At 38.8% G+C, this 23,597-nt stretch overlaps 2 protein-coding genes across 2 annotated transcripts; one reads left to right on the top strand and one right to left on the bottom strand.

Annotated features, from left to right (window-relative positions):
• Positions 1 to 45: 45 nt before the first annotated feature.
• Positions 46 to 2,208, top strand: LOC119883985 (C-C motif chemokine 20-like). The gene is made up of 4 exons (XM_038694479.1): positions 46 to 257; positions 580 to 682; positions 1,572 to 1,646; positions 1,750 to 2,208. Exons 1-4 carry the CDS (start codon positions 176 to 178, stop codon positions 1,802 to 1,804), a joined length of 315 nt encoding a protein of 104 aa, XP_038550407.1. The 5' UTR covers positions 46 to 175; the 3' UTR covers positions 1,805 to 2,208.
• Positions 2,209 to 2,300: 92 nt separating this feature from the next.
• LOC119883983 (toll-like receptor 13) lies at positions 2,301 to 16,089 on the bottom strand. The gene is given in 5 exon segments (XM_038694478.1): positions 2,301 to 3,958; positions 10,841 to 10,958; positions 13,033 to 15,150; positions 15,153 to 15,727; positions 15,859 to 16,089. Coding segments are annotated over 4 exon segments (2,877 nt in total). The 5' UTR covers positions 15,553 to 15,727; positions 15,859 to 16,089; the 3' UTR covers positions 2,301 to 3,717.
• Positions 16,090 to 23,597: the final 7,508 nt, after the last annotated feature.

The raw sequence follows: 23,597 nt of genomic DNA, 5'->3' as shown, positions 1-23,597 counted from the left end.
CATGGAATTACACAATCCTGCCCAGGGGAAAACCGGAGATGGCATATTTAAGCGTCAAAGCAATGACGACTCTTTGCACTCTCACTGAATGCCTTCAGGCACATCATAACACTTAGTTACTACAGCCTCACACATTGACACAGACCGGCAGAGGAGCCACACCAACTATACAAACATGGAAATCAGCAAAGTGTGTGCAGTGGCAGCCCTGTGCTCCCTCGTCATCCTCACCACCTTTATCGGCAGCACAGAGTCAGGTGAGTGCTTCAGCTATTACTGCTCGTACATGTGGAGTACCCTGGATTTCTACAGTACTGAATGATTTCTGTTATCCCTGTCAAATGTAGATTTAGGTTATAGGAAAGGGAAAAGTTCTATATTGTCTTTTGCTTTATTATTACATGAAGTATCTGCAAATCTTAAAGCTCTAACTAACAATATAAATAATTTTGTCTCACATAGTGAAAAGCAAGAAAATGAACTTTTAGTGTTGCTATTTTGTTTAAATGTTGCATTTCCAGCATCTAAATGAAAAGGTTGTTCATATTTTGTTTACAATTAGTTTGTGTGTCTTTGCAGCGAGCTGCTGCCTGAGGTACGCCAGACGTCCGTTGCCATGCAAACGGCTGCTGGGCTACACCGTGCAGAACATCAACACTTCCTGTGACATCAATGCCATTATGTGAGTTAACGTGTCATAGTTTCCTGTCAGGATACAATGTTACAAATCAGGAGTGAAATTTATCACTTAAGAACAATAGCATAAAATATCAAACCGGTCAGGTCTCTGATATTGACTTTTTAGGCAAGTTGTCCATTATATAAAATAAAATGTGCAGAATAGCCTACAAGAAGAATAATTTCATCATCAATTAATCTGCAGACTATTTTCTCAATTGAAAACATTGAAAAATGCCTTTTACATTATCTCAGAACAGTTAAAACCCCAACATATATTTATTTATTTATGTTTTAAATGATCACATTTGAGAAATTCTTTCCATAGACTAATCAATTATTTGACTAATCGCTTTGTCTCTAGAATCAGGATCTGAATCAGAAAGCTTTATTGTCATTGAACGTGGCTCTAATGCAACTCCCCTCAGTGCACAGTCAATGAAGATAAAAAGAAATAAGATAAGATAAAAAGACACGCAGGTAATAATAAATAATTTACAAAAATTCACATGATTAGTTAAAAACTGGAATCAGCAGGAGTAAAAGGGTATTGCACATATTGCACAACTCAGACTTACATAGGTTATAGTAGTATAGTAGTGGGTTGGGCTGTGTATCTGAATCGCACAACACTCCATTACTTGTGTTTCCAGGCAGTTAAAGAGTGACCCAAAATCAATCATGAAGCACTGCCGGACTTTTTGAGAGCAGCTAGTTCGGATAGGGTCACTCTGTGTGAAGTGACACTGTAAATAAGTATAAGAGACACTCTGCAGGTAATATACAAGCTGACAAACTGGAATGAGGCCACAGGAATGAGACCACAGGGAGGGAAGGTGTCTCGTCAGCATTCATGTGAGATAATTTCCTCATTGTTTTCTTGGATCCCACAGCTTCCATGTTCCAGGGAGGTTTGTGTGCGCCAACCCATCAGCCTCATGGACACTGAGAGGGATTGGCTGCTTGGAGTGAGTATACTCATGTCTCTCTGTAATGTAGTTTTTCCTATATTCTTTTGGTACTCAAACCAAATGCTGAACCAAATTCATGTTATGTTTCTATTTTTTACAGAGAAAGGAGGCGGCGCTTAGTAGAGGGAACCCGAGGCAACAACACATCAGTTTAAACTCTATACAGCAGCTAACGTCTGCAGCATATGACTCTTCTCTTTACACATTCCTGCACCCAAGAACCCAATATGCCAGTGAAAAAAAATGTAACTTAAATCTTCTCTAATTCTTTAACAAGAACATTTTTCTTATGTGTGTTCTGTTTTATAAACAGGGGAGTGTAGTATTCTTAATACATAGTAAACTGTAAGCTGACACTACAGTATCAACAAAATGAAAAAGGACACATTGTTTTTTAAAGGTTTTGCAATATGTTTTGTATATTTTGTCTTGATGTTGACCAACTCTGGCATTCTGATGTTAGAGAGATAAAGTATGAAGCACTGTCTTCTCAAAAAGCTGTAATTGTTATTGATATTGTCAAAGATTTTATTAAAACAGAGGTGTTTAAGAAAACTGACAAAATGGGTTTCCATACATTCATGTCCACACAGGTCATTTCATAGCTTCAACACAACTTTTTCAGCTATGACATTTAAAGAATACTTGAAATTGAGACTTGAGCATTTCATTTTATTTATATAGAACAAATCATATGAAAAGAAGGAGAACGTTTTTGTCTTAAAATTTTTAAAATATACATGGGCAAATTACTACTGTAAACTGATAAATCAGTCAGTAAAAGTCAATTAGACTGCAAGAAATCAACATGAGCACTTTGAAATATGCAGACGCAGTAAAATAGTAACAATACTAAGACAAGAGGACAGATTTGAAAGAGAGATTGTTGTCTGGCTAATAATGAACAATAAAGTTGCAATAAAAATAAAATAATAATAATAATAATTTAAACAGCAGATTCAGAAATGCATGTCAAATTAATCAATGATACATTAGCCCTTAAACCCCTTAACATACACTTTTCTCCTTTTAAATATTCAAACCTGAGACTTTATTCTATTGTTACCTACTACTTTGTTCTTACTCATTTATTATGTTTGGAAACCTGAAGAAGTTGTTTTTGTGCCTGAAGCTGCACAGACTTCAAAGGTAATGAAACTAATAATTTTAATATTATGTAATGGAAAACCTTCCTGCACCCTGTCTATTAGAGTGAAATGAAACTGCGGCAGGTTCACAGATTGTATCACTGCACAGCTGACTGTTTGAAAAAAATTATCTGAAAGGGATCTGTGACTTTTATCAAACCCAACAGGCAAGTAGAGTGGAGATGTGATATTTGTTTTTTGGCACAGGATATACATTCTGCATATCAGACCCTACATCTCAAAACAAACCATAAAAATAACACAACTTACTTAAAATCACAGTAATGTCACAAATGATCACAAATAAGCATTATAATTATGCAAAACATCTTTGTTGACCAGAATTTATTAAGAGTGTGAAGATGTTGGAACTCCAAAAGTGGAAGCTTGGCTGTGATATCATATATTATGTGAACAAGCATATATACCTCAGTCATGCCTCCTCTATATCTCCTGTATACTTGAGTCGGTAATATTATTAACCTCTCCATGTGAAATCTTTTTCAGACCTGGAATTAGTTCAGAAGCTCTTCTCTGAACCTGCTCAGATTTTCTATATGTTTTAATTTATTGAGCTAAAGTATTTTTGATGAGGTGATGATATTATATACATTGCAGTGTATATTTAATTCTCTGCCACCTATTTATCTGCCATTATGTTCACTGGCTCAACAGAGACGTTAAAGGCACAGGAGCTCGCATACTCAGTCTTGGAATGGAAAAATGAATAAGTCATAACTTGGGCTTCCAGTTTGGTGGCATAGACGGTTGTGGCTCCTGATTTTCCATTTCAGTTTGCATATAATAGCAGGAACCTCCTTCAGATGTACCTTTGGCAATTTAGTAATAAAACAAATTCCTAACCAGTAAACTGCTCTTGGCTGTGAACCTCACACAGACAGGATTGTATTTCCTTTCTGTCACGGTCTGTCCACGACAGTGAGGCGGAACCTGTCCTCACCATGATCTTCTCCGCTCTTCAGAGCCTGGCAGAGTTTCTTCCAGAACAGCTCGGTGTGCTCCCCGGCCCGCGGCCAGCTCAGGTAGGTCCGCCTCTTCAGCATCTTCCTCATGCGGTAGAAAGGAGACAGCTGAAAGGTGGGAATCTCCTCCAGAAACACCAGGATCAGCACGTCCTTCTTCTCATCAAACAGACGGAAGCTACACCAAAGAAAAAGAAGGATGGCTGAGGAAGAGGACACTCATCATATCATGCTGTGAGATTTCTCTTTAACCCAGTAACTCGAATGTTTTCATCATCCATTAATCAATCTTATATTGTTATTTATAAACTAAATGTTTTGTCTCTAAAATGTAAAAAAAAGACCACCACAAGTTCTCAGATTTGAACTGCTTGTTTCGTCTAATCAAAAGAAAAAATCCCTGAGGTATAAAATTTACAATGATACGTGTAAAACAGAGAAAAGTTGTCTGAAAATATTTTTGCTTCTCCTTTAAGTTTTCAGTTTCAGACTTGTCTTGTTTAACATTAGGGCAAAGCTCATGATGATAGTAACAACATGTTTTTTTTTTAAAAATAAATCTTACAGAAACAAGTGTGTGATTTAACAGATTATTTCACTCATGGCATAGGGGAGACCAAGGAAGGTTGTAACATGAGTCAGTTGTGACAAGTCCAATTTCTCCAATGTGGAACGAATCACTTGATTCACCCTGTAGCAGGCCTAGCCAATTTTAGAAAGAAGAATTTGATGAACTTGCCAGGAACTCATCAAACTTACATCATGTTGATTGTGTGCCTATGTCCCTCATGCAAGTTGTAAGTGCTAATGTTTCGTCTGTACACTGTAAGGTAAGCTAGTTCATGGCTAAAAGAGCCTGGTTTAGTTGTAACAACAATGAAAATGTTACAACCTACTCCAAGAAAAAGTTGTGTTATATTTATATGTTTTCTTACACACACAGAAATGTTGAATTGTTTTATTATTATGTTCAAATGTTATTGTAGGACCTGTAGGCTTCCCTGCGGGCCCATGAGGCCCACATTCCTGGAATGCCATATGTCTGTCACCACTGTGATGATGCAAGAGAGACATGCACAAACACACACACACTAATGTTCAGCTGGTGCACATTAGCACATTTTATTTAATTGTATTGTTATGTTAACTACTATGACTGACAGTAATACTTGAATCACCCTTCCCTGTGTTTGAGACTTCACTATGCATTTTCTATCTGACGTATTGCGGTAAGCGTGTCGACTCATTTCCGTTTCCGGTGCTTGTGTGTTGGTACCGTGTTGTGCTGCTCTCGCTAAATAACAGTTACATTTGTTTGATTACAGCGGCCAACTGTTCGCTAAACACTTATTCTTTACAGTAATTTTGCCTAAGCACTCACAGTTCTTTCCATCTTTTAGTGACTGCTGTTCAATCTCATAGTTGTTCTAAAGTTTTGGTAACTGACGCTACAGTACTTTAGCTTAGCCGTTAGCGACTTTAGCTTAGCAGCTAGCGATGGCTTCTCCTTCTCCCTCTCTCTCTCCTACTTTCTCCTGCTCGGTGTGTCAGATGTTTAGTTACTCCTCTGCCTCCTTTAGCGGTAATGGTACATGTAATAAGTGTAGTTTATTTATAGACATGGAGGCGAGGCTCAGTGAGTTAGAAGTCCGGCTCCGCACCTGGTAGATCAGTCTTTAGCTACTGTAGCTAGCCAGTCCCCGGTAGTCGGTGCGGAACGGCCTGAGTTAGCCTCTGGTAGCCGTCCTCCGGCATCCCCTGTGCAGCCAGGAAAGGGGGGCTGGGTGACTGTCCGAAGGAGGAATAGTAAGCATTCAAAGTCCACGGGGCATCATCAACCTGTTCACGTTTCTAACAGATTTTCCCCACTCAGCGACACACCCGCTGAGAAACCAACTCTGATCATTGGCAGCTCCATTTTGAGAAACGTGAATTTAGCGAAGCCAGCGGCCATAGTTAAGTGCATCCCTGGGGCCAGAGCGGGCGACATTGAGTCTTATTTGAAACTGCTGGCTAAGGATAAACGTAAATACAGTAAGATTGTTATTCACGTCGGCGGTAATGACTCCCGGTTACGCCAATCGGAGGTCACTAAGATTAATGTTGAGTCGGTGTGTACATATGCAAAAACAATGTCGGACACCGTAGTTTTCTCTGGACCCCTGCCAAATCTGACCAGTGATGACATGTATAGCCGCATGTCGTCATTCCGCCGCTGGTTGTCGAGGTGGTGTCCAGCAAACGATGTGGGCTTTGTTGATCATTGGCAGACTTTCTGGGGAAGACCTGGTCTGATCCGGAGAGACGGCATCCATCCCACTTGGGAAGGAGCAGCTCTCATTTCTAGAAATCTGGCCAAGTTTATTAGTGGACCAAATCCATGACAACCCAGAGTTGAGACCAGGAGGCAGAGTCGCAGTTTAACACACTTCTCTGCCCTTCTTTTTCAGCAGTTACCCACCCAAAACCCTACGCAGAGTCGCAGTCTAACACACTTCTCTGCTCCTCCATTTCAGGAGTTACTTAGTGAAAACCCTATAGTGACGGTGTCTGTCCCCCGACCATCGAAATTATTTAAAAAGGTAAACAGAAGAGGAGCTGTGCATAAAAACCTCATAAAAATTAAAACCACAAGAGCAATAGTGCAAACGAATAGGAGAGTTAAATGTGGACTCTTAAACATCAGATCTCTCTCTTCTAAAGGTGTACTAGTAAATGAACTAATATCAGATTATGATATTGATTTATTTGGTCTTACTGAAACCTGGCTGGGTGATGGAGAATATGTTAGCCTAAATGAATCCACCCCTCCCAGTCATATTAATACTCACATTCCTCGAGGCACAGGCCGAGGAGGTGGAGTTGCAGCTATCTTCGACTCTAGCCTATTAATCAGCTCTAAACCTAAACTAAACTATAACTCATTTGAAAGTCTTGTTCTTAGTCTTTCGCACCCAAGTTGGAAATCACTGCAACCAATTCTTTTTGTTATAGTGTACCGAGCACCTGGCCCGTATTCTGAATTCTTATCTGAATTTGCAGAGTTTTTGTCAACTTTAGTCCTTAAAACGGACAAAGTTATTATTGTAGGGGATTTTAATATTCATGTAGATGTTGAGAATGACAGCTTCAGTACTGCGTTTATCTCTTTGTTAGATTCCATCGGCTTCTCTCAGAGTGTTCATGAACCGACTCACTGTTTTAACCACACCCTGACCTTGTTTTGGTGTATGGTATTGAAATTGAACATTTAGTGGTGTTCCCACAGAATCCCTCTTTATCCGACCACTGTTTGATAACTTTTGAGTTTGTATTGCTGAACTACTCGCCATTGGGCAAAAATTTCTATACAAGATGTCTGTCTGATAGTGCTATAGCTAAATTTAAGGATGCGATTCCATCAGCTCTAAATACATTATCTAGTCACAAAGTAACGGAGGACTCCTATGCTAATTTCAGTCCCTCCCAAATCGATCATCTTGTTGATAGTGCTGCTGGCTCGCTGCGAATGACACTCGACTCTGTAGCCCCTCTAAAAAAGAAAATACTAAAACAAAGACGGTTAGCTCCATGGTATAATACTGAAACTCGCAAATTAAAGCAAATATCACGGAAACTTGAGAGGAATTGGCGTTCCACCAAAGTGGAAAATTCTCGTTTAATTTGGCAAGATAGTCTTAAAACTTATAGGAAGGCCCTCCGTAATGCCAGAGCAGCGTACTACTCGTCATTAATAGAGGAAAATAGGAACAACCCCAGGTTTCTTTTCAGCACTGTAGCCAGGCTGACAGAGAGTCACAGCTCTATTGAGCCAAGTATTCCCATAGCTCTCAGTAGTTACGACTTCATGAGCTTCTTTAATGATAAAATTCTAGCTATTAGAGACAAAATTCACCAAGACCTGCCCTCAATTGGCACCGACTTATCTCTTAACTCAGGAACCTTAGAAACAGCTGTAGAACCAGATACATGTTTAGACTGTTTTGCTTCCCTCAATCTTTACCAACTAACTTCAATAATTTCTTCATCTAAACCATCAACCTGCCTCTTAGACCCCATCCCGACTAGGCTGCTTAAAGATGTTTTACCCTTAGTCAGCACCTCTATACTAGATATGATCAATCTATCTTTATCAACAGGCTATGTACCACAGTACTTTAAAGTAGCTGTAATTAAACCTCTTCTGAAAAAGCCCAAACTTGATCCGGATGTTTTATCAACTATAGACCTATATCTAACCTTCCATTTCTCTCTAAGGTTCTGGAGAAAGCAGTTGCTAAACAGCTGTGTGACTTTCTACAGAGCAATAGTTTATTTGAGGATTTTCAGTCAGGATTTAGAGCTCATCATAGCACAGAGACAGCACTGGTGAAAATTACTAATGACCTCCTTATTGCATCAGACAAAGGACTTGTCTCTGTACTGGTTTTATTAGATCTTAGTGCTGCATTTGATACCATTGACCATCAGATCCTATTGCAGAGACTGGAATATTTCATTGGCATTAAAGGAACCGCTCTAAGCTGGTTTAAGTCCTATTTATCAGATCGATTTCAGTTTGTACATGTTAACGATGAGTCCTCCATGCACGCCAAAGTTACTCATGGAGTTCCTCAAGGATCTGTCCTTGGACCAATCCTCTTCACTTTATATATGCTTCCTTTAGGCAATATTATCAGGAAACATTCCATAAGCTTTCATTGTTATGCAGATGATACTCAGTTATATCTATCGATCAAGCCAGATGAAACTCATCAGTTAGCTAAACTTCAAATGTGCCTTCAGGATGTTAAAACCTGGATGAGCTGTAATTTTCTTATGTTAAACTCAGATAAAACTGAAGTTATTGTTCTGGGGCCTAAGCACCTCCGTGACGCATTATCTAAAGATATAGTTTCCCTGGATGGCATCGCCTTGGCCTCCAGCACCACTGTGAGGAATCTTGGAGTTATCTTTGATCAGGACATGTCGTTTAAGTCCCACATTAAGCAAATTTCAAGGACCGCCTTTTTTCACCTACGTAATATTGCGAAAATCAGGAACATCCTGTCTAAAAATGATGCAGAAAAACTAGTCCATGCATTTGTTACTTCTAGGCTGGATTACTGCAATTCCTTATTATCAGGCTGCTCGAAAAAGTCCATTAAGACTCTTCAGCTGATCCAGAATGCTGCAGCACGTGTTCTGACAGGAACCAGGAAAAGAGATCACATTTCTCCTGTTTTAGCTTCTTTGCATTGGCTTCCAGTAAAATCCAGAATAGAATTTAAAATCATTCTTCTTACCTACAAAGCTCTTAATGGTCAGGCACCATCTTATCTTAAAGAGCTCATAGTACCTTACTACCCCACCAGAGCACTGCGCTCCCAGAATGCAGGGTTACTTGTGGTTCCTAGAGTCTCCAAAAGTAGACTAGGAGCCAGAGCGTTCAGCTATCAAGCTCCTCTCCTGTGGAACCAGGTTCCAGTTTGGGTTCAGGAGGCAGACACCATCTCCACATTTAAGAGTAGGCTTAAGACTTTCCTCTTTGATAAAGCTTATAGTTAGGGCTGGCTCAGGTAGTCCTGAACCATCCCTTAGTTATGCTGCTATAGGCCTAGACTGCCGGGGGATTTCCCATGATGCACTGAGCTCCTCTCTCCTCTACTTTCTCTCCCTCTGTATGCAACCTTATCCCATTATTGCATGTTACTAACACAACTTCTCCCCTTTCTGGTAGTCTTGTGCTTTCTCGTCCCTCTCCTCTCTCCTCCTATCACTTCCTGCAGGTTTTCTGGCTCTGGAGCTGTGGAGTCTGGATCTGTGGCTGCGGGTCGCCTGCTGCCCCCGTGTTCCTGCTCGACACCCTCTACTGCAACGACTATTGTTGCTAGTCTTATTGTTATTATAATCATTAACATTACGATGGTTACCATTAACACTATTATAAATATCTGTACCATTTTTCATTTAGTTTATAGCAACATTACCTTCGCTGTCTGTACCTCTGTGTGTATATTGTGTAGGCTGCCTCCCTCCCCTCTCTCTCTCCTTACATCCCTCTCTCTCTCTCTCTCTCTCTTTCTCTCTCTCTCTCTCTTTCACTCTCTTCTCTCTCTCTTTCTCTCTCTCTCTCTCTCACCCCAACCGGTCGAGGCAGATGGCCGCCCACCCTGAGCCATGGTTCTGCTCGAGGTTTCTGCCTCTTAAAAGGAAGTTTTTCCTTGCCTCTGTCGCCTAGTGCTTGCTCTTGGTGGGAACTGTTGGGCTTCTGTAAATATCATCACAGAGTACGGTCTAGACCTGCTCTTTTATGAAAAGCGCTGTGAGATAACTGTTGTTGTGATTTGGCGCTATATAAATAAAATTGAATTGAATTGAATTGAATCTGTGTTGCAGACTCTGAGACGCAGACAGAAATGTCAGAAATGTTACAACCCTCCCCGGTCTCCCCTACTTGCTACAATTTTGGTGTAGTATCTGCAAAAAAAAAGTAAAGTGAGTTTCAGCTCATTTGCACGTTATCAGTTAGTGCATAAGAAAACTTGGAAGATCAAAAAGAAGACAAAGCATCAAGATGCAACGGAAACAGGCTGACTTTTTCAGTTGGACACTTTAAAAATGCAGCTGTTAAAATTAAACAAACATAAAAGACATATTTCCATCATATTTTCTGCATTGTTTTCTAGTTAATATCTGCGCTCCATTTGGTTGTAAACTTGACTTTAGACTGGCTCCTTTTTATGGGTACATTGTGATGTATGAACAAAAAAATGGGATAGAGCCAGATTCAGTATTTTCACAGTCACCTGTTTAGAAATAACCTGCCAAGTCAGAGTGTGATAGGTTCAACCTTTCAATTCCTTATTCCAATGGCTAAGTATTAAAATACTTAATGTGTATCAGCAGTTCATGTAGAGTATATAGCCTCACTCTAAAAACCACCTATTATACAGAATAAGCATAGTGGGAACAGCCAGTGTTGGATTAATCACACAAACTGGCTTCATACGGAGTTAATGAGGGGTTATACTGCCACCTGTCTCAGCTCAGAGATGTTTAAAGTCAGCTGACGCTTTACCTGGCTGCCTGGATCTCTCTGGAGCACCACTCACTCTCGAGGTATCTGCGACTGATCACACAGATGGTCTTCCTGCTTCCATAGATGCCATTCGTAATGTTGTCTATGATCGGTCTACCTGAGGAAGAGGAAAGGAAAAAAGGAATGAATCATAATCCATAGTCTTCTGATGGCACAGTGTAGGAAGTACTATGGTGACACCTTGTGGAGTACAGATGACTGTAAGTAACAGGCACCATCAGGGATATACTGGGACTGAAATTCAGCCCGGGACTTTGAGACGGAGAGGCCTTTTATGCGAGCGCCCTTTTGGGGGGGGTGACAAGACATATTAGTGTTTTTGTTGTATACAGTGAATCAGATTATGCTGAAGACCTTCAAGAAACTTCAGGATGACACCTGCCTCTTCAGTTTGTATAAGCAAGGCAGCTCTGCACTGAACCAGATCAGGTCAGGCAAGCCTGAGTCAGTCAGAGGGCTAAAAATAATTAAATATACTCAAAAACTACAATGCATTGCCATAAAATACAGCAGTGTGTATGTGTGTGTATAAAAATCAAATCCCTCATCTCTGAGTAGGCCTCTCCCATTCTCAGCTTCCCCTCTGCTTTTACTGATTGTACAGTTACATATGCACTAGAAGGAAATCAGTAATAAACATGACTTACAATTATCCATTCTCTAATTCTTAAGACACACTGCCTCTGTACCTTTCACTGTTTTGTCTGGTTGCATTTATCTTCTCCTCCTACTGCTCCTCCTGTCCCTTCTCTCCCTCCTCATCAACATGACTGGGGTCATCATCACCCTGTCCCTGTGCATCACCTCCACAGCTAATATACATAAAGACATTATTTTGGCACATTTAGCTGCCTCTTATGCCAACATTTTTTCTTATTTTTTTACTGTCTCTGTTGAGCCTATCACACAGCCCAGCGCTGACTTCAGCCCCGACGAAACGTTTGGAGATTAAGTTCGCTCCAAATGGAAAGTAAACTTCTCTGATCAGCCCAGTTGAGCCAATCAGATTTCAGCAAAAACGAAGATCGGTCCAAGATGGGAGGGGCCGTTTGTACACCCCAGTCAGACCAACACATTCTCCTGAACTTTGAATTCTTACACAGTGAAACAAGTTATCTTGTAGCCTAAAGGAGAGACATATTTTGTTTTTAAAGCCGGTGGACCATAACGCACTGCAGACAGTCCATTAAAGTTGTCATGGTCAAGCTCTAGAAAGCATCGCAGGCTGATCTTATTTATTCTAATATCTATGGATGAAATATGTCTTTTATTTGTTGTATGACAATGAAATTCATCTTTATTTCATATGCACTCTTCTGTATTACAGCTCTCTACCGGGCGGCACAGTTTGATACATGTACAAAAAAGCAGCACATTTGGTTTAACAGCTACATTTATGAAGACAGAGGACAGAGGTGCTTCTGCCTGTTTGTGTTTGATCCAGTTAGAGGACACCAAGAGCACACTTTGCTTTGCTATTGTGAAAATATACATCTTAAAAAGCATTTTTTATTTATTTATAACTTTGTATACATGTTTAAATTATCAGTCTCTGAATGCCATCACCATCACCAAGCTTCATTTAAGACTCAACGTTCATTTTGACCTGAGTAACTGTCAAATTGTTGGAACGTGCTCAGCATTGACAATAGAAAATGTGAAACTTCTACATAGGTAAACAAGACTAAGCGTCTACAGCCATGCTGACATTTAGCTTGTTCAACACTGTTGTTAAATAGCTCAGGCTGATGGGAATGTAATTACTTTTGCAGGTATTGATGAATTTAAACTTTGACTTGGATATGGTGCTGGATGAAAAATTACGCCAAAGATATTATGATTCATCCTGAGGGGAACATGAATGTGTGCAAATGAATTATAAAAGCAAAAGAGACATTGTTCTAAAAGCTAGTAATGTAAACTTACTGGTGGCACCAAAAGAAAAGTCAGGAGATCACTGAAGTCATTAGTATGTTCATGGACATCTGTACAAAATTTAATGGCTATCCAGCTGATATTTCTGTCTGGACCGGCCGACACGCTGACACAACAACAGACTGGCATTGCTATTGCCATCCCAAAATGCAACTAGCATGGCTACTTCAGTGGATTACACTTTGAATTCAGACTTTCCCATTAAAGCTCAATTGGGGCAAATAGGATCATCTTACCTGGCTCAAAGTCTCGATGGTGCAGACACAATCTCCAGCCCTGCTCTCCTTCCAGTTTTGGCAACAGCTCTCTGATTACCCATGGCTCATCATGGTTGTTGTAGGAGATAAAGGCATCATACTGATAAGGAGCTTGCTTGTTTCTATGTTTTGTGTCAAAGAGCAAAGCCAAGAAGTAGTAGTAGGCGTAGACCAGTTGCCACCTCAGGAAATGGCAGGTGAAGGACGCCACCATGAACAGGAGGATTATGGATGTGATGGAGACAAAGTAGATGAAGTCTATGCTAACTGAGCAGGAGTTGATATTGAGGTCCAACAGTTTTGTATCTTTATAGTCTGGAGGATAGTTGCACCCAAAGTTGTAGGCGTCAAAAACTTGCGTATTGGTATTGTTTTGCGTCCACTGGAGGAACCAGGCGTTATCACAGTCACAAGTGAAACTATTGCCTTGAAAATCCATATAAATAAGAGCTGGTAGGGACTTTATTACTTCCTCACTGATTACTGAATACATATTCTTTCTTGCCTGAAGGAACTCGAGATTAGTAAGGTTGGCTTCTATAAAGAAATCTAGAGACTGAAGATTTGTTCTAGATATGTAGAGGCTTTTTAGGCTTCCAATTGGGGAAAACAAATCCGGAGAGAGATCCTTTAGTTCATTTGAGCTAATGTCAAGTGTCTGCAGTCGAGGCGTGTAATTAAACATATCTTTGTGCAGGTACAAAAGTTGAATGTTCCTGATATTAAAAACCAATAGATTTGTCAAACCTTGCAGGAAGTTACGAGGCAGCTGGGACCTCCCCCTGTAGTGTTGTGCAGGAATAGCTAATGTCTCCAGAAGGGACAGCTGAGAAAATGGTGGATTAGGCAAAGCTGAACTGTCTTTGTACTTAATGTGATTGTCCCTCAATTCCAATCTTCTTAAATTTGTCAGAACATTAAAGCATGTTTTTATTTCCTCTTGTTTAATCTCATTATTTTGCAGCTGAATATCTGTAAGACTTGTCAATCCAATAAAAGACCCCTTTTTAATGGATTGTATTTGATTTTGATGCAATGACAAGTTCTGGAGTGACTTCAGACCCTGAAAGTCTCCATATTCAATGGCAGTGAGTTTATTTTCATTCAAATGCAGTCTTCGAAGATTTGGCAAGTATTTTTTAAAAGCACCGTTTAGTATGGAGATTTGGTTGTTCTGTAGCTTTAAAACTTGCAATCCTATTAAATCCTTGAAAAGACACTCTTGTAGAGCTGAGATTTTATTATTATACAGGTTGAGCTGTCTGAGCTTTGTCAGATTGGCGAAATCGTGACATCCGAGTGAGGCGATGAGGTTAGTGCTGAGATCCAGCTCTGAGAGAGTTGGTATATTCCTTGTGGCAGCTGGAACGGATGCAATTCTGTTACGACTCAGACTCAAGATCCTTAAACCTCGAATAGATCTGAAGGCCTCATCTTGGATATTTGTTATGTAAGTACTTGTTAAATCTAATTCTGTTACATTAATGCACAACTGAAACATATCTGAATCGACAAAAGTGAGATTGTTACTTCGGAGTTGGAGTGTGGTCACTGACGGGATGGTGCAGGAAATGTTGATCAGTGCTGGTAGTCTGTTACGTTTCATTCCATTCATCCTCAGTGAAGTCAGAGAACTGAAGCTCCCTAGAAATGCTTTAATGTCATCAGGCAAGTGAAGCCCACTTATATCAAGAGTAGACACTTGACTAAGAAAAGTCTCGTTACGCACGTCCCATATCATCTTGTGCTTTTTAAAAGAGGCGCCCATGTTAAACCAGGTGAGATTTGGAAATACATCTGCAGTGATCCTAAAGGCTGCAATGGAATTTTGAGACAAATCAAGGGATGTGAGCGGTAGTGAGCGGTTTGTCAGCTGCCACGAATTAAAAACGGTTAAGTCGTTTCTTTTGATTGACAGAACTCGTAGATTTGGCAGGTACTGTAATGTATAATTAAATTTTGTTATGCTGCGCAGTTTATTGCAAGAGATGTCCAAAAACCTCAAGCTTCTCAGTGACGTGAAAGTAGCAGATCCCACACTGTTGATGTGATTATTGTTAATTCTTAGCTCCATGAGGTTGCGCAAACCATCAAAAGATTATCCACAAGTTTATCAAGTTTGTTATTGTTTAGATTTAACTTCTTGAGGGAAATCAGATTGGCAAAGGCTCCTGTATCTATTTTTGAAATTCTGTTTCGGTTTAGATCTAACTGTGTCAAAAGTGATAAGTGTTTGAAATCTGATGATTGTATTTTTATAAGTTGGTTTGCAGACAAGTCTAAACCTTGCACGGTTGGGGGAATATCTTGAGGAACAGCTGTGAGTTTACTCTTGGTACATATGGCATTGTTGTAACTGATTCGGCAAGACCTAAGTGAAAATCCTTCGACTGGAATAACTAATCTGTTGATATTCCACAAGAGTAAAGTAACACTTAATATATAACATTTTGATCCTCCTCTTGGCTTCATTTTCTCCTTATTCACTCCAGGACCCATTTTTAAATCTTCGTCTCAACCAACAAGGAATTTCAATTTCTCAATGGAAAGTCCACTTGGTGAATAAAACTGCAGAAGGTCACCCTTAGAATCCAATAAAACAAACAAATAGTCCATCAACAAGAGTAACAAAGAAGAAATACTCTTCTGAATGATCATGTAGGTTTGGTAATTCCTTGTGGAAACAGAAAAAGCACAACTGAGTTCAGACAGTTTCTTTAACCCTATTATAAATGGCACAAAACCAAAAAAAAACAACAACCAATGACGAAAAGAACAAGAAACATAATGGTTCCTGATACTCACTGTGTCTCACAAAGAAGAGCTGATTAATCACAGCTGTCGTATTCGCTGAATATTGTGGCTTCCTTTGCTCAAATAAAATGTTCCTCTCAGATCAAAAGAGTTGAAATGATATCTCTTTCCATGTGACACGAGACGTTATCACATTTCCTCTTGTCTCCTCAATCTCATGAATCGAGTGAGGAAGTGAGAGTAGCTGGCACAGCAGGCTGTTCCTTGTTATGAGCAGCATTAGAACTTTTTTTGACTTAAATTTACCATATATTCAAGCCTCTCCCTTTTCAATGAAAACAAGACCTCCACATCAATCGTGTTATAGGATGCTGTTGTGTTTAAACCTTTATACATTTCTAAGAAATATATGAACAACCTCAAGGTTTTGTCCTAGATGTTAATTCCCTTTTTACGCAAATTAGTCAATCTATCCTCGATTCCCTCTTTTACTTCTTTTTTTTATGTGTATACTGGGAGTTGTGATTTGATTCACTTCCTCTAGAAATTCAAGTAATGACTGGCAAAAATCAACCAGCACTTTCTCTTTTCTGCTGCCTGCCGAAAAGAGAAAATAAGGACTGTCGAGACATTTTGCTGCCCAAATTCATTAAAACAACATGAGGTACAGACATGGTGCATTAGTAAACAGAGACTCTGTGTGAACTTGAGTAATTACATTGATGGTAATTAGTTTTGGTGTAATGCTCAAGGTGGTTTCAGACATAAAAGATGTTGTTCTGTAGTGTGGAATATTATGTATATATAAACCATAAAAATGCCACATCGTATATGGAATACAAAGGGATTACAAAGTATTTGGACATAATATATAATTATGTTCTGGAATTTCTCATATCAATCTTCATCAATAATAATTATCAGTATTTAAACTAAGTGTCAGGTGTTGTAACCAATGGTGGAATAAGTATCGAGATGTTTTACTTAAGTAAATATTGTAATTCCACAATGTGAAAATACCACAGTGTAAAAATACCAAAGTAAAAGTACAAAAGTATAAGCATTAGAATATACTAAAAATATCAATAATAATAATAAGCATCACTGACGTCATAGCAGGTAAATGTAGCTTAATTGGTAATGATACACCATCATTTATTATTCGATTATATTTTGTATCAGTAATCTGAAACTACAAAATAATTAAAGCTGGCAAATAAATGTAGCAGAGTGAAAAGTATTTTTAAAAAGTAGATTGACTTGTACTTGTACCGTACTTGAGTAAATACTATTACATGTAGTTACATTGCACCTGTGGTGACATTTTTGGTTGCCTCAAAGAAAGCAATAATCGATTAGACTGATTAAAATGATAAATGATATTTATTTACAGAATAATAAAAGGTGAAATATTTACAAAGAGATCAAATAACAAAATGCTAGGAAACACATCTGTTCCAGATTAAAATGAGATATGAAATATTCTTCAAAAGGTATTATCTTTCAGGCATATCAATTAAAGAATTCAGTCTTATTTAAAGGGCATTTTCACCTGTCAGTGGATGATTCGAGAGCTCCCCTCATCTCTCGCTCAAAGAGGAAACTAACTAAATGCCTCTCCCAACATTTGATTTTTATAACCCTTGAACATGCCACGTCTTAGAAATGGCGGACAAATTAAAAAAATTTAAAAAACTAAATCCTCATTAGGTAAAAAACACAGCTTTACCCGTTGTTCCTTATCAAATAATGTTGTTAGCAACTCTTAATGCTCCTTCCTGTTATTCTCAGTCCTGGATTCCTGCCTGGAAAATCCTCAGTGAAACAGGGTCCACTTACTGACTGTGCACACTTTCCTCCTATTGTGGCTAGTCTCCTGTTTTCAAACAACCTAGTTTAAAAAAGGTCTCTATCCTCAAATGACTTGCTGTGTCACATACTAAACTGATTTTTAAACTATATGTGAACATTTATGCTACAGATTCTATGACATTCAGCTACACACATACTACACACACCACGGGTGTTAACAAACTTAACTGGTCTCTTGTCTTAAAACAATGACTGAGTCCTGATAACTTCACAACCTTTAGCTGTAATTCATTACAAATGATGCCACTGAGAATAGGGCTGCACGATTGGAGAAAAAGTCATATTGCGATTATTGTGGACAAAAATAATGATTTTGCCACATTGTCAACAGCTTTTAAAAATTTAAAAAAGTTCACAGAAAACTCTAATGTGACTGGTGCAGTCTCTGCTGAGTTACTGGTATCTACTCATGTAGACACACAAAATGACCAGTTGGTTTAATAAGCTAAAAAAGTCCCCTTTAATGTAATATAGTAATTCAAAATTATGTCATTAAAGGGGACTTCTTGGTTCAGGAAAACTTAATTTCACTTTGTCTCTGTTTGGGAAATTGTTGCACAGCATAAGCAAAATGCTTTCGGTTTTAGCTGGTAGAAAAACAGCTTCTGCCTTTTAGATTAATGTTTTGAACTTCCATGAGTTTCATCAATAATCAAATATGTATTAGTTGTCTTTTTAGCAAGCCAGCAGTTTATAAATAAAAATGAGTCCAGTCACCTCAGTGTAGAAATATAAGATTTTCTGAATGTTCATATATTCTCTAATCCCCTTTTCACTTCCTCATCCAAACAGTTCATTAATCTTTAGTACCTTCATTGATTTAGCTGCTTTGTGTCATTGTTGTCCAGCTGTGAATATTCATCTAAAGTGGTTAATAATTGTTATGCGCAGGACAACTGGGACTGCACCCAAATGCTGAGACAACAGGCATACTTCTGCAGTTCAGTGATTCGTTGTGTGATAGCTTACAGGCAGGGAAATACAGTTCCAGGTAACAGAAACTAGCATGCAAAAACACACAAAGGAACTAGGTACATGGCAACAAGGGTGAAATGGCAAGGAAGAAAGGAAGTGAACTGGTAGATATCATGAGTGGCCAGGGGCAAGTTCAATACAAAATATCTTGCAGCGGTTTGCTACGGCTGAACAAATAGACTGTATGCCACATTATAAAATTGGGCAGAGATAGCGAGAGAGGTCAGAAGCTGAGTGTGGAAGGCTGGACATCCTCACCCTCAATGGTTGCCATCTTGGCTACGTTGCAGAAGTGGAGGTTGCAACGGTTGCTCTGGTGAACACCAGACTATTCAAATTTAATGTTTTTTCCCCACTATGTACCACTAGACTGTTGTCAGAACCATCAGGCTTCTTATTGGGTTAATATGGTGGTAGTTACATGAGTCTGTATTTACAGAAGTATCTAAATTGACAGCTTACCGTTCCAATACTTTTGGAGGGGACTGTATCTAAATAGACAGCTTAAGAATCTACAACCATGCAGCTCTGTGAGGTTGTAGGCTACTTATAGCCATAGACTGTATATAAGAAATGGACGTAGTCATCGTAGCCATTTAGGTAAGTGTAAGTTGTAAGGGTACTCTACCGAAAGTGTGTGGTGGAAACGCCACTGTAGTATGTAGTCAGGCCGCCATGAGCCTCCAGAACAGCTTTAATTGCCGTGTGCGCGGCTAGCTAGCTTGCTTAGCTTGGTGTATCTGTAATTATCGTTAACTGTCATTTTAACATGAATGATAATTTTGTCTAGCGAACAACAGGCTTAAAACTAAAAGTACTCACCAGAGAAAATGAACAGCCAACTCCTAATAAACTTTTTTAACGGCGCTGGTTAAATTTACACAGTGCCGTGGGTACTAGTCACTCTAGCCTGATTGACAGGTTGCCCACCCTGAAGCATACTCTGCTTTATGGTCTATTTTCCTCTAAATGGGACCATAATTTACTAAATGAACATCATGTTGTATAGAAGAAGACTTGAAACTAGCGATTGAGACCATAAACTCATTGGGGAAGTGTTTACTGAGGTAATAAATCAGCTGAGAAGCAACAAGAAGAGTCGCCCCTGCTGGCCGTTCAATGGAATACAGATTTAAGAGACTTCTGCATTTGCCTCTGTTCTCTGACCGGAAACTTTCCGCTTGCTTAAAGCCACAGCGGTGCTTTGAGCTAATTGCTAACATGCTTACAGTGACAATGCTAACATGCTGAAGTTTAGCAGGTAGCCTACAGTATAATGTTTACCCTGTTCTTAGTTTACTGGGGTTGCATGCTAACATTTGATAATTAGATAGCAATCTATTACATTGCTCATGCTTTTAATGGCTTTTACAATTACAAGATTTGTTTAAACTGTAGATATAGTATGTTGTTGGTCATTGTTGCACTTTATATAATTTATTATGTACATAATTGTTCCGTTTATTTGATCTCTGTTCAGCTTTGTTGTCCACAGTGATTGGTTTAGGGGAGACCGAGATTTAGAGCTGTTGCTTTCGCCTCCACTTATGAACCTCATAGCTGTGACATTGGTTCCTTTTCAGTGGTGTAACACGGACACCGGCCTGCTTGTCATCATAGAAACAGATAAGGTTGTGATGTTTAATCTGCCTTCCATATCTGATGAATTCCCTTCACACACAGCTCCACTGCTCACAGGAGCAGCTACCGTCTTGCAAGTGGCTATCACTCGTTTAGGCTACATCTGAGCCAAAGTAGCACATTATATAATAAATTTATCCCACTTTTATTTTTGCTGATCCGAAAATGATCCTATCAATGATTCAAAACCACGGATCGATCCGAACTGTGAGTTTTGTGATCTGTTGCACCACTACTATTCATCTTTCTGTATATTGTTCTGTATGTAAGTACACTTGAGAGTAACACTGAGTCATATTCCTTGAATGCGTCCTCTAGTGATGTGTCAGGAAAGGATGGGAGCTGGCCCATCTGAGGATAGTGATTCTTAACATATCACAATTTTTATCCATCAGTATAAAAGAATATGTCAATGTATTGCAGATGAAGAATCTTGCACATTTATTTCTTGCAAAAAAATAAGAGCACAACTTGGGCAGCGACCAACAGAAGTGGTACTAAATGCAGAGCTGTTTGGGAGCCGAAACAGCCAGCTCTTGGAAAGGAACAGAGCCGTATGATCCGGCTCCGTTTAAAGAGCTGTAATTCCCATCACAAGCATCCAATTTCAGGTTTATGGGAATCAGCATCACAGAGAACCTGACATGGTCATCTCACATCTCCAAGCTGGTGAAGAAAGCTCTTGTCAGCTTTTACAGAAGAGCAATAAAAAAAGTATCCTGACTGGAAACATCACAAACTGGCATGGGATGTGCACGGCCCAGGACCAGAGGGTTCTGCAGCGGGTGATCAAAACTGCTCAGAAGATCATTGGTACCCATCTCCTGAGCATCGATGATATCGGTGAGGTGAGGTGCCTGCGCAGAGCCCAAACGATACTAAAGGACATAACCCACCCAGCCACAGCCTGTTCACCCTGCTGCCTTCTGGGAAGAGATATAGAAGTTTTAGCTGCCACACCACCAGACTGCAGAGCAGCTTTTCCCCCGAGCTATCAGACTCTTAAGCTCAAATTCATCCTCAGCACTGCTCCAGTGATGATAGTTTATTTCTGTTTACCATTTTTATAATTGCTTCTCCAGGTCAAAAAGAAGTGCTCTTAAAGGCACGAAAATATGCTAGAAATTCACATAGTATGCTTATAGTACATTCATACTCCTAACATGCTTACTACAAGTAGGCCTATATTAAATATATTCCTGAGCTTTAACATACTTCTCAAAAGTATACTTTGAATAAATTGGTAATAAATATATACTTAATTAAACTTTTAATAAATGTGCTTAAATAAAAGTATTTTTCACAACATTTTAGTCTATTTATTAAAATATATTTATTTAACTCTTAGTAAATACTATTTAGGTGTACTTTGTGGAAGTACATTCTTAAACAATTACACTTTTAGTGGGTTAAAAATATATTTATGCCAAACATGCTTCATTGTGTAGGCTACTGCAAAATATTGTAATTATTTATGTAATTGCCACATGTTTCAGCCTGATTTCCAAAAGTATGATTTTTAAAACTTAACTTAACAACAACAACATAAAAGCATACTTTAAATCAGAATGTAAATATACTTGTTTACTGTTGTAAACAGTAAACACGTGTACAGAGGGGCGAAGTGTCCTCCCTCCCAGCCCACTAATTTCACCAATCAGAATCAAAGTTTTTGAAATTGACGAAACAATCATACAGCGTGAAAGTCCACTTCACGAAAGCTAACGTTGTAACCATAGACTATATAAAGGTTGTAACGTATTGTTAGCAAGACAACACAATTGTGTAAGTTAACTAAAGTTGGTGGATAGCTCTGGTGTGCATTAGCTAATGCTAGCACGTGGAGTAAATATTTGTTAGCTAACGTTAGTTAGCATTTTAATAGCTTCATAATGGAGACAGCAACTTCTGTCTGCCTTAAACAGTGTTGGGAGTAACGCATTACAAAGGAAATGCAATTAACGTTACAGTAATGTATTGCTTTTTGCTGTATGGCAGTTTTTAATGTTGCTAAAATTTCTGTAATATACAATCTCAGTAACCTGTTGCTGGAATTTGATGCATGAGATTTTAACAAGGCAGGCCTGTGCATGTGTATGGATGAGCCCTCAATTCTGCTTTTGCACTGTTAAAATGACCAGTGAGGTCTTTATTAGAGTAATAAATGCAACTAATATGTTGCTGTCTGTGTGCTAAAGATTCACATTTTTATAGTCTACCTTAATACTGTCACTGTAATCTTTATTATTCCTGCCCATAGTGTCTGTAAAGACATCACCATAGTTGTCATTTTTGTATAAATTCATTCTAAAGTTTAGCTGAAGCTAGTATGAATCATCACCTAAGCATCTGTGTTAGACTAGTCAAAAGTATATCTTCTAAAGGTACAGTGTTTTTTTTAGAGATTTCGCTACACTGCAACCATGGAGGGGGTAATCATTACAGTGACCAATAACTCTGTTAACAGCAACGTTGAAGTGTACATGCATATGTGAGAATTGTTTTAAGATGCAGTTGAAATAATGTTTTTGTGTACTGCAATACCTGACTACACGTTATGTAAAATACTGCTCAACTTTATGTCCAATTGTATGGTCATAGATCCTGTATTCAACTTTAAAAGTTGAACCTGCCCTTTGCCAACTTTAACTAACTTAATGTTAAACCCAGAGTTGGAATTTCCTGCCTTAGCTCAAGAAAATGAAATAAAGAATAATAATAAAGATTTGCTATAATAATAGAATTCAAATGTTTATAATGATGCGCAAATGAAGAACTAAACTAGGTGGAAGTAGTGGCCTAACTAAATATTTATTATCTCTCATTTGCTACTGCATTTCTTTTCTTTTAGGGGTTCCTGGGATCGTTGCCTCACTCAGAGGGTTTAGGCCAGAAACCCAGCTGGACCCTCACAAGCGTGTGCTCATAGGTATGCACACCATCACTGTTTTTGCTCTCACTACATGTCAACGGGGTCAGACTAAATAAACAAATATTTATAATAATTTTATTTAAAATATTGTTATACATTAATAATTGGCTACTTTTGTACTTCACAAATGTAGACAGCACAGTTGTTAAGCAAATCTGTATGTTTGTGTTATTTGTTGTACCTGTTTAATAACATTTTATCAAGTACAGCTTGGCTGAATGTACAGTAGTGTTTATGTAATGTTTTGATCATGTTGTAATGGAAGAACTGAGCATTAACTGGGAGCGGTCCCTTGTGGAAAACCATTTCACCTGAACCTAAACGGTTTGCATTATCAGAACAGTTAGACATGATGTCATATTGTGTTTCA

This window comes from Micropterus salmoides, unplaced genomic scaffold (genome assembly GCF_014851395.1).
Source record: "Micropterus salmoides isolate LMB-PRFRI ecotype aquatic unplaced genomic scaffold, ASM1485139v1 Ms_hic_scaffold_3067, whole genome shotgun sequence".
Taxonomy (NCBI): Eukaryota; Metazoa; Chordata; class Actinopteri; order Centrarchiformes; family Centrarchidae; genus Micropterus; species Micropterus salmoides.
This window is presented reverse-complemented; position numbering and strand designations above follow the sequence as displayed.